Source organism: Bombus pyrosoma, linkage group LG2 (assembly GCF_014825855.1).
Source record: "Bombus pyrosoma isolate SC7728 linkage group LG2, ASM1482585v1, whole genome shotgun sequence".
Classification (NCBI taxonomy): Eukaryota; Metazoa; Arthropoda; class Insecta; order Hymenoptera; family Apidae; genus Bombus; species Bombus pyrosoma.
In genome coordinates, this window is record NC_057771.1 from 7,814,508 (window position 1) to 7,830,383 (window position 15,876).

The 15,876-nt window shown below is 40.2% G+C and overlaps 1 protein-coding gene across 10 annotated transcripts in view; it reads left to right on the forward strand.

Annotated features, from left to right (window-relative positions):
- Positions 1-15,876, forward strand: part of LOC122576234 (protein dead ringer) — a 318,271-nt gene that overhangs the window by 287,569 nt on the left and 14,826 nt on the right. For all 10 annotated transcript variants that reach the window (XM_043746296.1, XM_043746284.1, XM_043746240.1 and 7 more), the window contains one exon: positions 11,874-12,057. In XM_043746296.1, the coding sequence (XP_043602231.1) occupies positions 11,874-12,057 (184 nt within the window). The remainder of the gene's footprint in view (positions 1-11,873; positions 12,058-15,876) is intronic.

A 15,876-nucleotide genomic window follows, 5' to 3' on the forward strand; every position in this document is an offset into this window, starting at 1 on the left:
AGTGTCGTGCCGATGAAAATATCAAGAACGCCAGCAACAATTATATAAGATTATGTAAGATTAGAGCTTTTTGAGCTTCTCGAGTTTTCTGGTCGTGAAGCTTGATAACTTTCAAATAGTTATATACCCAACAAGGTAGATATTCTCTGGAAAAAAATCCTCTGTCTATGTTTCATATTGCCTAAATTCATATTGCCATCGATCAACGAATTATTCTGACGATACGTTACAAATATATTCGTTTTAGCTCGTTATATCGTGTCGTGGTCGCGTAATTTTTATCGTTGTACAGGATATTGAAAACAAGCGGTTCTAGACATCGGAGCAATTAGAAAAATTCATTGATTCGATTATTCGATTTCTAAAGAATTCGTAACTATAACGCTTCTAATAATTTTATCCTTTACTGCATCAATTTACTGCATCAATAATAGACCGTTATATGTAACTATGACACTTATAAATAATAAAATCATCGCAGTTCCATTCATTCGTAATTTCGTGATTCAAACGCATTCTATAGAAAAGAAACAACCAACAACTTTTATGTACATCATTTTGAAGCTTAACCCCCGTGAGTGTAGATTTATCATGATTAAAATTTAAACGAAAGAAACAGCGAGGAATATGACAAAAGGACAGACTAAGAGGAAAATCCCCTGCTTGTTGTTCGTGGCGCGCGATATCAGGATCGTTTTGTTTCCCTGGATTAGAGTAGGGAACCGAAACGAGAACGACGATGCCACCCACGAATTATAAGCCACACCCTAGGACAACACAGGGGGTTGCCATGCCACCGACGGAGATACAATTATTTGATCGCCATGCAACAAGTGGCTACGGGGAGGTTTGCGAGAATCTTCTATTTTAGTCGGGGAGATTTCGATGCCTCGATAGAGAGGCTCCGGCAGGATCGCCCCACAAGTCGATAATCCTACTCGAGCTGTTGTTATATCGAGATCAATACATAATAGAGTAGACCCCTTTCTATCAGTTTTTACGAAACAGAAACAAACAGAACGAATTTCATTCCTTTATTCTTTAAGCATTCGAATTCTATTTGGTCGTAAATTCTTAATCTCAGGTTGAAATTCTCGTTACCGATCGACGCATACGTTGCGTAATTTGTAACTGATTCGATGATTTCAAGAATATTCATTTTCATGAATATTCTAATATTATAGATAGAATATCGTGACACGGCGATTATAAGTCGCGGTTAACGTTAGGTTTGATCAAAGGAAGAGGAATACACGAAGGAATTATCCTGTTCGATACAATGTCGTGAAAAAACGATAAAAGTCTATAATTTACACCTAGTTTCGTTCGTCAAATTTCTCTTATCCTATCAAGATGGAAAATAAGATTTCAAGAAGAATATAGAGACAATTACAGACCACTAACTTTTGAGTTAGTTGCCAAGATTCGATCTAATCTTCAAAAATTACCAAAACCGAGTAACCCCGATCAACGAGTTAACGTTAGACGAAAAGAAAGAAAGAGGAGGTGTAGTGTAACGTAGTTAAAGAGAGGAGGGTGAGGGAACGCGTGTCTGCACGGAGTCGCGTTTGGCGTGGCAGAGGCGAGACACGGCGCAACCCCTTGCTTGGCCTCGACGTTCCATCGCGACTCCCTTGACAGTTAACTTCGCTAAGACGGATCGTAAATTACGCCAATATTTCCGCGAAATCCTAACAAGATTATAAAGCAGATTGTAGCACTGTTCGTGGCGGCTGTGGCCTCTCCCCCTTTTTCCTCCGGACCCTTCTCGATCTCTTCGTGGCCACGAGCAAAGGGCTGCAACTTCGACGCTCGTTGGAAAGGGAAAGAAAGGATCGGTGTAAAGGAGGGCGTACAACGAGGGGAAGGGGGTAGACGAGCAAGAAAGAGAGAAAGTTCTATTTATAATGCGTTTGCGTCTTTGCAGGGGCCCCAGCCGGTGGAGGCAGTAAATGTCGCGTGTATTTCATATGAAACTCCACCCCCTCCCGGCTATTCTTCGCAATGCCAATCCCGGTCTTTCGTTCGTCTGATAATACCGACGCTAACAAAGTTAACCCGTATGAACAGAGAGAATCTTTCGTCTCTGCTCCCACCCTTGTCCTTCCTTTGTCCCTTTTTCTCCGTCGTATTCTTGTACCGCGTGTCTGTTGTTCGAGAGCGATTAAGTTAGGCGAACGAAGATCGTCGATATTAGCAAAATTCGAACGATTGAGATCGACGCGTGGATCTACCGCGTTAATCTTTGCAAAACTCCGATTGAACGATGGACAAGTTTTTGGGTTTACGATTCTTTTTTTTTTAAGTGTTCTTAAACGTATCTATCGGAAGATACGAACACGAGGATAACGTTTCGATATTCGTCAGACGGCAGCGCGTACCGCAAGTTGGCTCGTAAAGTGCGCGTCGAAAGTAGCGTAGCAGCTTCGTTCGGAAAGTTGCTCGGTCAGTTTTCGAGGCAGCCGAAATACATTCAGGCGTGAATCGCGTCTTTTGTCCGGTCAATTAAAAAAATAAATCCCGATAAGACAAAAGCGGCGTTCAATCCACGTCGCATTGTCTATTAGCTCTTATTGAATTCGTTAACGCGGTAGATTGTTCCAATGTAACAGACGTTACCTCGTATTTCCGTAAGCAATAACTTATCTACCTCGTCACGCTCCCATTAAATTTATTTATCACGCAAAACAGGGAGAATACGTTTTACATACCTTTATCTTCCAATGAATCATTCCTTTTTATCAGGAAGTAACTACCTACGTGAAAACACTATTAAACTTACTATATTATTGAAACTTATCATACTTGAACCTAATTGATCAGTATCTATATGAATATCGTAATATTAGGTCGTCCGAAAAGTTTCTCTCGTTTTATAAGGAAATAATGGACGCACAACATTTTTCGTTTCATATTATTTTATCGAATTAAGTATGGTACATTTTGTTCTATAAAAATAAAGATCACAACGTTCGACGGATTAGCTTTCGTGTTTGTATAAAGATGCATCGTTGTAAAACACGTGCCTGTAAAAGAAAGACACTTTTATAGCGTATGAATATATTTCCTAGCCACTGTACGTATGTCGAAACTGAAGAAAATATCCAACCTACCTTTGCGTAGGAGGGCAAAAAATGATTTTGCCATTAATTCCCGTGCAATTTATATACCGTTATCACGGATCCGCTAAATCGTTCAACGCTTGTAAACAATAATGTAAATCGGTTCTCGAGGCGAATGACTGCCTCGTCGACAATGTTGTTGAAATTGTCGACTTCGAAATGGAAATTGTAAAGTAGAAGCAGCGAGTAGAAAGGGAAAAGGACGCAAGAGTATATTTCGCAGGGGTATATTCCTTTGGCAGCTTATTCGATAGATTCCAGGGTCGTCACGCGAGATTCTGCGAAAAGTCGTTTCGCGCGCGTCCGAAAGGCTTTTAAAGCAGGCGCGTTAGTCGGCCCACAGCGGGTCGCAGTTCCTGCGTCGGTTAATAAAGGCCTCCGACATAGTCGATCGTTATTAGATCGGGCACTCCTTCGGCCCGCCAATCTTACCCGCCCAATATACTTCGCAATAACTCATAAAATGCAACATTTTGTTTCGTATACCAATTATCCCCTCTACCGATATGGTATCGAAGGGCCGGTTTGTTTCTGTTACGATCGTCCTGCTCGATCGCTGATTGCTACGAACGAGGAAAGACGGCGCATTATGGACGAAACGTAGTCTACCACATGTTCGTGCTATTGTTACATTCAACGTTCGATGGATTTGTAGTAATAAAGAGGCGGCTGCACCTCGCTGTACTTGGCATTTGCATATCGCTAAAAATATTCTTTTTTTAATACTTTCAATCGTTTATTATGAGTTTCGACAGTTGCCATCCGATTTTACCTTAGAAATTTAGAGCTCGATATAAGAGACGATATCATGAAATATTTTTCAAGCTACTGTATCTGTGTATTTGGTCGTAACGACGTGGCTCTTGTCCACTTGTCCGTGTCTCCTCTCCTTTATAGATATTGAGTTTCTACATTGTAGGAAACGATATGGATTATTGAAACTTTGACTATTATTGTTGTCCTTGTTACGTTCTCGCAGGAAAATTCCATATTCGAATACGAAAAGTGTAAAAGTAGGAATAACAAATACTTGAATAAATGCATTAATACATAGATAAATATATATGTCGCTCGCTATACATGTATTAGTCTGATGATAGGTGTTGTGTCATCGGTCGATGCTATTAGGAAAAAAAAAAATGATGTGAAAAGTAAACGACCTAATGTATCCGGTCAGTATCGTACGTATTTATACGTATCTACTGAATATGGAATAGGAAGAGAACGACCGCGGACAGATAAAAGAAAATTAGCTTTTCATGGTAGCAGCGAAAAGCCGTGGCTCGTCATTACGCTCTACCGTCACGGGTTACGCTTCGTGAGCTGCGATTGCATCGCGGTAAAGTCGGGATAGGATATCGAGACGGTGTGATTTCCACTTAAAACGATGCCGCCTTATTCTAAAAGAAAATCTGTCGGATTTTTAATCCTTTATTTGTGAATTAAGCAATCGTGTCTCGCATCAGGGGATACAAGTATGCCAGTAAATCGGAGATTTAGCTGATGCAACGCGTGATGTTCTAAATACCTGCACGATTCACGTAAAAGACACTTCAGCAAGCGAATACAAAATGATTTTCACCGTAATGTAGGTGAAACAATATACTTTCCGCGGTATATTCTCACCATCATTGACTAACTTTCCTCTCTGGTACGTCATCCCCGTTTGATCCATATGACGTGAAAAATGTTTGTATCTTTGAAGGCTCGCCCTTCGACTCCTATGATATATCGACGTGTTCCAATAAAATCAGAGTACCTAGGTTGGTGAAAAATTAAGAACCCCCATGCATTGCGTAAAGTTGAAGAATCTAAAGAAAACGTCAGTTTAGGGTGCCGTTTGTTTAAAAAAATGTCTAACGAAGCGGAATCTCTCAGAGGAAAGGAAATTACCATTGATATTTAGAACGTTAATATCGAATTAACGGGACAAGTGGCAGCGGATTCATTTATATTTTATTTTATTTTATTATTTATATATCAGACCATTGAGACGGTGATTCTAAATTTTTGACCGCTTTTACAGCTATATACCCACGTCCTTGGAAGAGGTGAACGCGCGACTTTCGTAGAAATTATCTAACAATGGTAGCTATAAATACGAGCAAGGTTCGCATCGATGAGGCAGTCTGATGGGTCGTCTCGTGCGCAGCGGCAAGTACGTTCAACCCTCGGTTCCCAACGAAGCGCGCGAAAATTATGTACAACGATAGGTACATAACGCCTGTACGCCACGTCGAATGGCTACTTTGTCTGGTCGAAGCGAGCATGCAATGGCCACCATTGCGGCTCGCTACGGCTGGAATACGCCGGCGGGACGCGGCCGCAGCGGCGCGGCGGCGGTGGCGGCGGCGGCCATTATAAAAATAACTGCTGATTGGACGCCCTACCAAGAAAAATCGTAATCGCATCCTGAAATGCCTCTTCCCTCTTCCCTTCCGCTCCCTCTTTCTCCTGTCCCCCGTTTCCTCTTCCCCTTGTCATTTCTTTCTCTTTATCGTTGTATCTCTGTCTTTCTTCTTTGCCCGGTAGATTTTTGCCCGGTGTCGAACAACGAGATTCGTTCCCGTTGACTTGCACACCTTCCACTCTATAGCACTGTATTCTTCAAGGTATCAATTTCTTGCGATATCCACGTTAAATCGTATTTTCGGCGTCTTAAAATACAACATTTGAACAGTGGCAAGATAAATCTTGTATCGGACGGGAATCTTGTTTTTTCAGGTTTCTTTGCAATTTCCTAAGGTTTCGTCGCTTACGACGTTTTTGTCTCTTTTCTTGGTAGACTTTTACCCGATATAGAACGATGCGATCCTTTCCCGCGGGCTTTCGCGAAAGGATCGATTCTCCAAAAAGTCTATTATCGTTCGTACGTCGGTCCTTACAAACGACGAAAACGTCACTCGTCTTTTCATCGTTTATCAGATCTTATCTCATTTTCAGAAAGTCTGTCGTTTACAACGTTGCCCTTCGATTCTACACAGACCGGTGCACAAGCTCGCTCTTTTTGTATTCGAAATCGCAAACCAGCCATTTTCTTTCGAGAAGAACGCGTACAGCGATGATTTGTGCTCCCACAGGGAGCAAAGAAAAAGCACGAAACACGTGGATGGATTGGACAGCAAAGGGGATTTAAAGTCCGCGAAGGCTCGTCGTGGCAACGCAAGGATGGGAGGCAGAGAAGAATCGGCCGCCATTTTGCGAGCGCAGCTTTTATCGCCGCGCCCTATATAGGAACATTATGCCTGGGTTGCCGGGTTGCGCGTATATCAACAATAATTGCAGGGCCAATAATAAAGCTGGAGGGACCACGCTCGATAGCCCGAAATTGCTGGTTCCCCTACCTCAGCCTGCAACGTTTTATTGCCTCCACTCTGAAGAGCAGGAATGGCGGCAGCCCCCTTCGTCCTTCTCGATGGCGGATAAACGATCCTGCGATACGATGACTCCGCTAGCGATGGTCTCTCGATATTCGTGACAGAGCGAAATTTTCAAGCGAATCACTCCCGCGAACCGCTACACTCGATACTAGAAACTATCCACGACTATGCCGTAAATTTTGTATCAAAGAGGTCGAAACGAAGGTTGTGCGATAAAATATTTTTCGTTGCATCGAGTCGTTTACGGAAACCAATATCTTTCAATTAACTTTTTACTCGTTCGTTAATTTCGTTAAATACGTTGATACGTACCTGATTAATATTCTACTCTTCAGCAAGTAATTACGTCCGTGTTGGTTCCATCGGCACGATTACGTAAATAATAGTAAATTTTAAAGCAAATTTAAGAAACAGCGTTTGTCACGTCATCGGTTTTCTTTATTTTCCGATTTGTGGAATTGATCAGTGTGGTCTTCTAGATGGTTCGTATTCTGAGCTATACGTATTAGGTGGTTCAATAAATTTGTGTCATTAGTATTCTAGTTGGATCAATAGTTGAGATATATCCTTGAATGTTGTGAAAATTTGTGATTGCTTCATCGTTCAACGACCTCTTGGTATCTGTTCGTCAACGTTTCTTCGCAGAACTGTTGAAATATCATAAAAGTGTTTTGTGACAAAAAAATGTTGTAGTATCTAGGCGAAGCAGGTGGTAATCTGGTGAGACAATATCCGGAGAATACGATGATCAAATATTCAAAGCAAAGTCATGTAATTCTCTGTTACACACGTTCTACCAAGACGACATCGTTCCGTAACTTGGTACGGTACCATTCTCCTTCTCTTTAAATACGAATAAATGGTTAATTTTAGAGTATTCAAGCTCACAGATACCTCACGAAGGGTACGAATGTACCTATCGTCTCACGAAAATTCGTTTAGATCCTCAAACATGCACCGCAACGAATGCGTAATATTTCAATGAGAAATTACAAATTAATCATCTTTGTTAATCAATCACTCTGTTAATTCAAGTAGCTACTAAACTCCATTGAATTTTGACCACTGTCAATACAAATTGCCAACGACAGAAGCACATTATTTTTGAAAATTCACGTTACGTTCATAGAGATTCGAATATTTTTGAAAGTTCGAAATTCGGAATAATACGCGAAACAATTGACAACCCGGTGAATTGTCGTCGTTGGATTCCGCTGCATTTGGTTCCGCGAGCAACCCGGATCTAGTTACCTCAGGCTCGCTATTATTATTACAGATACCAACGCTGCTGCTTGTTCTCGTTATTATTCCTTTTGCTGTTCCTGTTCGTGGCATCGCGTTCGTCGTCGTCGTCGTCGTCGTTGTTGTTGTTGCTGCTGCTGCTGCTGCTGCTGCTGCTATTGTAGCAAGGTGTTTCGTACGAAGAATCGTTCGCGAGCTCGTAAAGAGCCGCAAAGGAGAGCTCGCACGCGCGATAGTCACGAGTATTGCCCTTGTTAACGCCCCGTTAACTCGAACCTCTGGACAAACTCGTAAAATTTACCGGCTTCGAGCCGGTAAGACTACCACGCGGTGTACACGGCTGCCGGTGAATTTTCGCGTGACTTTAAATCGAGCCGGAATTATGTGTTTAGTGCAAACGTCGGCCAAGGTATCGCGATGCGAGAGAGCACCTATCTTGGCTCGCCTCGTTCTCTCCCTCTTTGCTTCTTTTCTTTTTTCTTTTCTCTCCTTTTTGCTCTCCTCTTCCCTTTACCGTGATTATTCGCCGTTTAAATCGACGTTACGCAGCCAAGGAAAGGAACAAGATGATCGTCGAATGTGGCCTTTTAACGCGACCATAATGGTACTTTGAGAATTCGAATGGAGGATACGCGTGAAGGGGATCATGCGAGGTTTTCAATTATTTTTCCTCCATGCACGCGTATTTACGAGAGCAACGATCAGATTACGGCACTAGTCCGGCTCGTAAAGATGACGTTTACGTACACGTTGTTGAGCCGCGAGATAGTCGCGAACGGCTCGCTAACTCACGTTAACACCCCGTTAACACGAATCCCGAACAAGCTCGTAACCCTCGGCGACAGAATTCCTGCGTTACGACAATCGTGTCGACGAAATTCTATCGAGCCGGCGGTATCGATTATAGGTTGTAACTTTAGGAATCTGGAAATATGAACGCATCCAAATCGTGACGTCTATGCTTGCCATTAAACGACAGTTGTATCGCAATTGTGTCATAGCGTATATACATAGACTTTGTTTCTCTTGCTCTGGTATCTGTCAGAGAACAAATTCGTGGCAAATTCATGTAAACTCATAGGACAAGCGGTTCTATCTGTCAAAATTTTAAACGATAACGTTCCGCAACGCGGTTACTGTTTTCTTCTTTCCGTTTATTACATTTCTGTCTCTTGTTACGGTTTTCAGTAAGTGTATGTTAGTGACTTTAAAAATAAGATATACGTTATACTTTACTACGATTCTTTGTTAAAACTAGCAAGCAGAATATTCGGAACTATTCAACGATGCAGTCACATTCTCTTTACAATTTTTTACCATTCCTCTGCTTTTCCATAGTGGGAATACGTAGCGGATTTTTTGGTATGAACGTGACTATTGGACTGCGTTATTTCTCATCCAATATGTTTTTCATCGATACGTATAATTTTATTAAACCACTTTCCTCCGGTAAAATTCCACTATTAACGTTTCCTTCTTAAGACCGTAAAGCTACAAGATTTTGATGGACGTAGAGCTTATATCGGATTATAAATACGGTGTGGGTCGCCGTTAGTTTTGTGGCGTTCGACACGATTCCTGCATGTTATCTTAAATGCCATTTAAAGCTTCGTAAAAGCTCGTAAAAGGCTCGTTTGTTGTTTGCGCGAGCGAGTTCGCGATAATTCCGATATAATTACGATTCTGCACGCGGTGGACTCGCGTGAAGAAATATTTGCCAGATTATCTGCACCATCGATTCGTTTTCTCCCGAACATCGCCCCCTCTTTCCCTCTTTCTCTCTCAAACCCCCTCGCCATTGCTCGAACGTTACCATTTTTCTTTATTCTATTTATTTCGTACGCGAACGTACGATACAGGTAAGCAGATCGTAAAAGCCGCGGAGCTCGCGTGATCGTTACGAATTCGTTATTGCTCTTGTTAACGCCCCTCGCTGGAAGCCTTGGACAAACCTCGTAAAGTTTCAACGGTGCGCCCCGCCATCGAATAGCGCACCGAGCCATCATCGTCGAAAATGCGTCCGAACCGATCGCGTGATGAATAAAAAGACCCCCAAAGTCTCGAGACATCGAGTTTGCTTCGAAACGAATGATACATTTTTATCGTCTAATATTGTTTTAGGTAATTAACGCGTTGTATGAGGTCGTCTGAAAAGATTCTTTCAATTTTATAAGGAATTTATAAGGATTTTATAAGGATTTTATAAGGAAATAATGGATGCACAGTATTTGTCGTTTTATATTATTTTATCTAATTACCTAGGATCGATTTTCTTCTATCAAAACGAAGATCACAACGTTCGACAGATTAGGTTTCTTGTTTGTATAGAAATGCGTGGTTGCAAAAGACGACTATCTGTAAAAGAAAGACACTTTTCGGACGAACTAATAATTACATGACGAAGTTGCATACGCTACGCAACTTTGAAATTGCGATGCAGAGTTACCTTTTCTTGCTCTGCGACACCCACGACTGTAGTTTCTATTAAACTATGTATATTACTTTCTTGTATCAGGTATATGCGTGTAAATACGTTATTTGCACTTTGCACTTGTGTAACATTTTAACGTCTTTTTCTGTCAACTCGATAATTAAAAATCAAATTCGTTAGAAAAATGTTCTCTTCGTACATTCCAAGGTATCGTTTGAATACGATCGAAGGATAATAGTTTTCGTCGTTAGATTTATATTTTATAGCAAAGCCGAAAGGGTAATCGGGGGAAGAAATTCAGTCTTTCGTTTAAAAATTGATAAACCCTGGTTGTTTGAAGATTTGAAAATATGAAATATGAGAAGATTAAGATACGCGATTGTTTGAGTTAAGATATCGAGTCTTTGTTATCGTATTATTTTCGATAATACCTTTAACTTTACTATCAATCGACCACGTTCGAATACCTTCGAGAAGAAAGAAATCCTTTTAAATGTAAAATTCAATTACTTGTGCAAAATGTAAACATTTCTAAAATTCATATGCATAATTCATATTAGGAATGTCAAAGAAACTACTTACAATTGGTCATAAAAAATCGAGAGACTATACAATTGTAATTACTAAAGTCGTACGTTTTCAGTGGATGTACAAGGACAGACAAAAATATTTTATACTATATTACACTACACTATGCAAATAAGAGTAAAAGCTTTTAAAAGATATTATTCATTGTTGTCTGAATGTTGAAAGAAACACTGAAGAAGAGTGAATTTTTATGTCACAAAATGTTTCGGACACTAATACTATTTATACAGATAAAATTAGACTAATGACAATTATTCCGGAAAATTTAATATTTAATCGGATTTCCCACATGTTTAAAGACAATATCTAAACATTTTGGCATAGCGGAAATAAGTTTCTGACTATAATGAACGCTGATTTCTTTTTCTACGTTCTACCTCTAAACGTTTCTTTGGTAAATCGGCTATTTCACCAATTCACTTTGTCTTTTCGCAGCGAAGTGCTACTAATTTAATTTAATCGTATTTTAAACATCGGCTTTTGCGATTCGTGAACAAACTGCTAACGAAACTAATGCGCGCTTCTGATCACATTTCAGCGAAGTATTTGTTTATAAAGATTGTACAAAAACACTGGCACTACTCGATGAAAAGCTAAACTAACAAATCGTTGAATCTCGCGTTCGAAACTTTCTCTGGCGTAAAAACTCGTTGTTTTTCCGTATTTCTTTCGATACTTAGACAAGAATAAACAATAACACAACAGTTCTTTTTCATCTACAAAAGATAGCGTGACACAATGTGATACATTTGTGCCGGTCCTTGTACACATTAGGTTGTCCGAAAAGTATCTTTCTTTTACAGACCCGTGTTTTACAACGATGCATCTTTATACAAACACGAAGCCTAATCTTTATCTTGATAGAACAGAATGAATCATACGTAATTCGATAAAATAAAACGGAAAATGTTGTGCATCCATTATTTCTTTATAAAACGAAGGGAACTTTTCGGACGACCTAATACATTTACTGAAAATATAGAGCATAGAAATTAAAATCTTTTTGCAACCGACTGTATATCCAGTAAAACTCTATCATCTCTTATTCTCTTTCATCTGTTCTTCGTTTCTTTTTGTTTTGGGTTTCTCAATAATTCGATTTGATTTCAGGAACACCGATCAATCGACTACCAATAATGGCAAAATCTGTGCTTGATCTATACGAGCTGTATAATTTAGTGATTGCTCGGGGCGGACTCGTAGACGTAATCAACAAGAAGCTCTGGCAGGAAATCATCAAAGGTCTCCATCTGCCATCAAGTATCACTTCCGCCGCGTTTACTCTACGCACCCAGTAAGTAGATCGTGAAGTTTCTCATCCGGGACCCTATTCCGCCTCGTGCCTATTCGCTGGTAATTCGCATACAATAAGTCCCCGTGTTCGACAAAAGCTCATCTGAGCATGAAATCTGCGCCGATGACTAAGAACCGTTTCGTGTCGTTTCGTATCCCGAAACAGCTATTCGACACTCAGCCTGCGTCTTTTCCATTTCCATTTGTTTAATCTAATCGATCCTCCTTTTTTCTTTTTTTTAATAAAAACAACAAAGGTAAGTATCCTGATCTTTACTCGTCATGTATGTTCGTCGCTTTGTACACACAAAAATAACTCGCTTAATATCCGACCATTGATTTCGAGTCCGTCGTCGAGTTATTTAGAAATTTCTTTATTTAATATTCAAGAATACCCTTGAACTCCTAGATAAAAGAAAAGGATGAAAGAACAAGCAACAAACCTACCGATGTCCCTATTGTCGACACAGTTTCTTTAAGGTGCGTATCCACATGCCGAGTATCCGAGTATCGCGTCATGTTGGCATATCATTGTGAACGAACAAACGTTGACTCATTGCGTATCAGAACGATGCGAAGTTTCGTTCTGTACTAATTAGCAAGCGAGATAATTTTTGTCGCTTAGAAAAAATCGCTACAGCATTAATTTTCAATGTCGAGGGATAGAAAATTAGAATATACAGAAAAATAGTCGATCTAATAGCAAAGAAGATCCGATCATATTGAATCAAACGTGAGCCAGTTAAAATTTAGTGAAGTCGTGGTACGTTCGCATGGTATGAGCTGATCGCGAGACCGACGAGACAAGAGCAAAGAATTGGTACCGCGAGTGGCATGTAAATCGGCGCTCGTTGCCAAACAACTAATGCTCGAAATGAGACATTTTTTTAAGCTTCCGATAGCTCATCACGACATTAAAAAATTCACGAGCATAATTTATCAGAAGGAAGATCTTTATTTGCCTTAACTTCCTTTCGTCGTTAATTTATCGTTGATCGTAACCGTTAGCATTGCCTCTATATGTTTCTATAACCAACATTAAGAAAAGGGGAATTTTAACCACTTGCGCTGAAGAGACGAGCCACGCACGTCGAGACGTTCTTCTTCCAAAATTACCAGTGACCTGTTGTACACGAGTTATCGGCATGGTATCTCATACAAATCAAATAATACATTTATTTTATTTTAGTAATTTCAACCGATGTTTCGTACCGCGGCCCAACCATTATACACTCGTCCATTTTTTCATCCACGGTACTTCACAATCCTTTTATATTTCTATAACAACTTTTCGATGATAGCCGTTTCTAATTTTCTAAGGATGCCATATACCTTCTTTTTTTCTTACTTATTTCTCTGTTGTTCCTCTTGTCTACGATTTCTTCGACATACTCACTTTGATCAGTAATTATGCTCAAGGAACCGTTACTGCCGTGTCCAAATATTTAATATTTATTATCACTGATTTCATCTGCCTGCCATAAGGCTTAGTGTTTGCCGTCGAATCCTTTATTTTCACGAAACATTCTTGTTTTTTTTTTTCTTTTTAATGGTTTTATTAATGATAACGGTTAATCCCTCTCCTTGGGACACGAAGGATTTCCCGGATCCCGGCATTTCAATTCTCATTTTTTCCTATTTGCTTTTTCGACCAATTATCAGCAACGACCGACAACGATGACAAATTTTACAAAATGGATATCTTTCCGATTATCGAAAGCACGGAATATTCATTTTCCGAGGAATATTCATTTTCCGAGGAATATTCTACACGTGAAAGATAAAGGAAGATCCACAGAGTATGTGCGAATCGGAAGAAACATAATGAAACTAATGTCCGATGACGTTCATATCCTGCCACTAGATATTTCCGACGGTTTCCAGATATATCATACTCTACAAAATTCTTAATAATCAAAATTGCTATCGATATCTGTGTCAAGTTCTTTGTGTAAGATTCTTCTCGCTTCAAATGACACCTCACGACGAGTTATAGCGTAACGTTCTGGCACGCGTATCTGTAAATTCGTTGCCAGCGCGAGTGGTTAATGATCTTTGCATTTTCGACACATGTACTAGCCATAAATGTTGTATTCTGCTTGTTATAAACATATTTTATTAAAGTCGAGTTGCGCAGAATATATGAGAAGCAAATGTAGAAACCACCGATTCCAAGCCCCTGTAATGTTCAATGTCAAAAATTCTTTCGTTTCAATAAACTAGTAATCGCGAGGGACAAAAATCCCGAAGAAACTATGGATCGCAAATGACCCCTTCTACCGGAAGAAATGCTGAAATTTTAATGATTCTTAAAGTGCCTCCATTCACAATGCATTTGCTTTTATTTCACATTCAATGAGGAAGTAGCGTGCTATCTACGAAGCAACAGGAAATCAAAGGACGAGGAAATATATCAGAATACAGGTTGTGTTAACAATCTGACGATGGTCAAGGATTAACATCGTAATGCCTCAACGCAGATGGAACAGGTGTAGATTGGCGTAAGGAAGAACGAATCAATAATTGCTATTGGACCCACATGGAATAGCTCGTTGAGCGAGGATTGATCGTGTAATTCGTATAATTCTAGAGGAAAGTTTACGATCGCACAGAATTCGCTGCGTTCGAACACCGAAACATTGTTTCGTCCGGAATACCCAAGGAACGGCGTCAGGTCTTCGTCGGTAAAATTTATAGCATGGCCGTAAAGAAGGCTAATTTTGAATTGGATCCTTATAGCTCATTAGGAGAGATATGCAAATTGCCTTTGGAATTATTAGTTTATTTTGCGTTCAATAGACAAAGACGCGTTATAAATTGAATACCTTCGGAGGGTACTTTGAAATTACCATACGATGGGATATGTCGCCGAGATTTCTGACCTGCGTCTTCCTACCAATAGAAGATGATCGTGACACACTTAGGACATCGACTACTAAAAGACTAACTTTGCTAACGATCAATCAGCGTGTGTCCTGCAGAAACTCGAGAGCTCGGGCAATTCTAGCGCAAACAGACATATTCTAACATTCCAACGATATGAACATATTCTAACGATGTTAGAATGGACACGGCAGGTGTAGGAAGGTAGTACAAACGACACAAATACATACATTGCGTTGCACTCGACTCTTTATAAATCTTTCTCGTTAAAGTACAAGTTCCTTGACCGTTTGCAAAACCCGCGAAGGAAATCCCGAGTAGCAAGCAAAGTTGTAATTTGTTCCTGAACGCGATGTGTACGAGTTCGCGCAAGAAAATTCAACTTTGAATTTGGCATTTTTTTAAGGCAAATTTGATCGGACTGTATCGTGTCATCCTTCGATCGTTCACACGCAAAAGAGCGGTTTGCTTGTTTCGTCTGTCTGTCGTAATCGTTTTACCAGATCGCTCTTCCGTGTGTCCACGATCTTTTTGATACAACGAGGGAAACCCGAGAAACGAGCGATCGGTTCGTTCTGCATCTTTGGATCCCGTTTTGATACGCAACGGGGCTACGCTTGGCCATCCACGTTGGCACCCAGGAGAAAACGATCGAGAAACGATCTTTGATATTTAAGATGATCTTTGACGTTTGCCCTGGACACGAAAGAATTACGCATACCAATAACAATTTTCTCGCATATTCGTGAAATTTAATGAAACGTTCTAACGAAAATCACGAGTGAAGAACAACGTGAGAAACGATTGAAAGAGAGCAGCGTGATTACGAACGCGTACACCGTGGATCGATTCGATTGTAATGGATGTAAATACGAAATAAAGAAGCGAGAAAAGAATAGTCGAGGGGACATCAAAGGGTGCTCCACGTCTTTTGGAC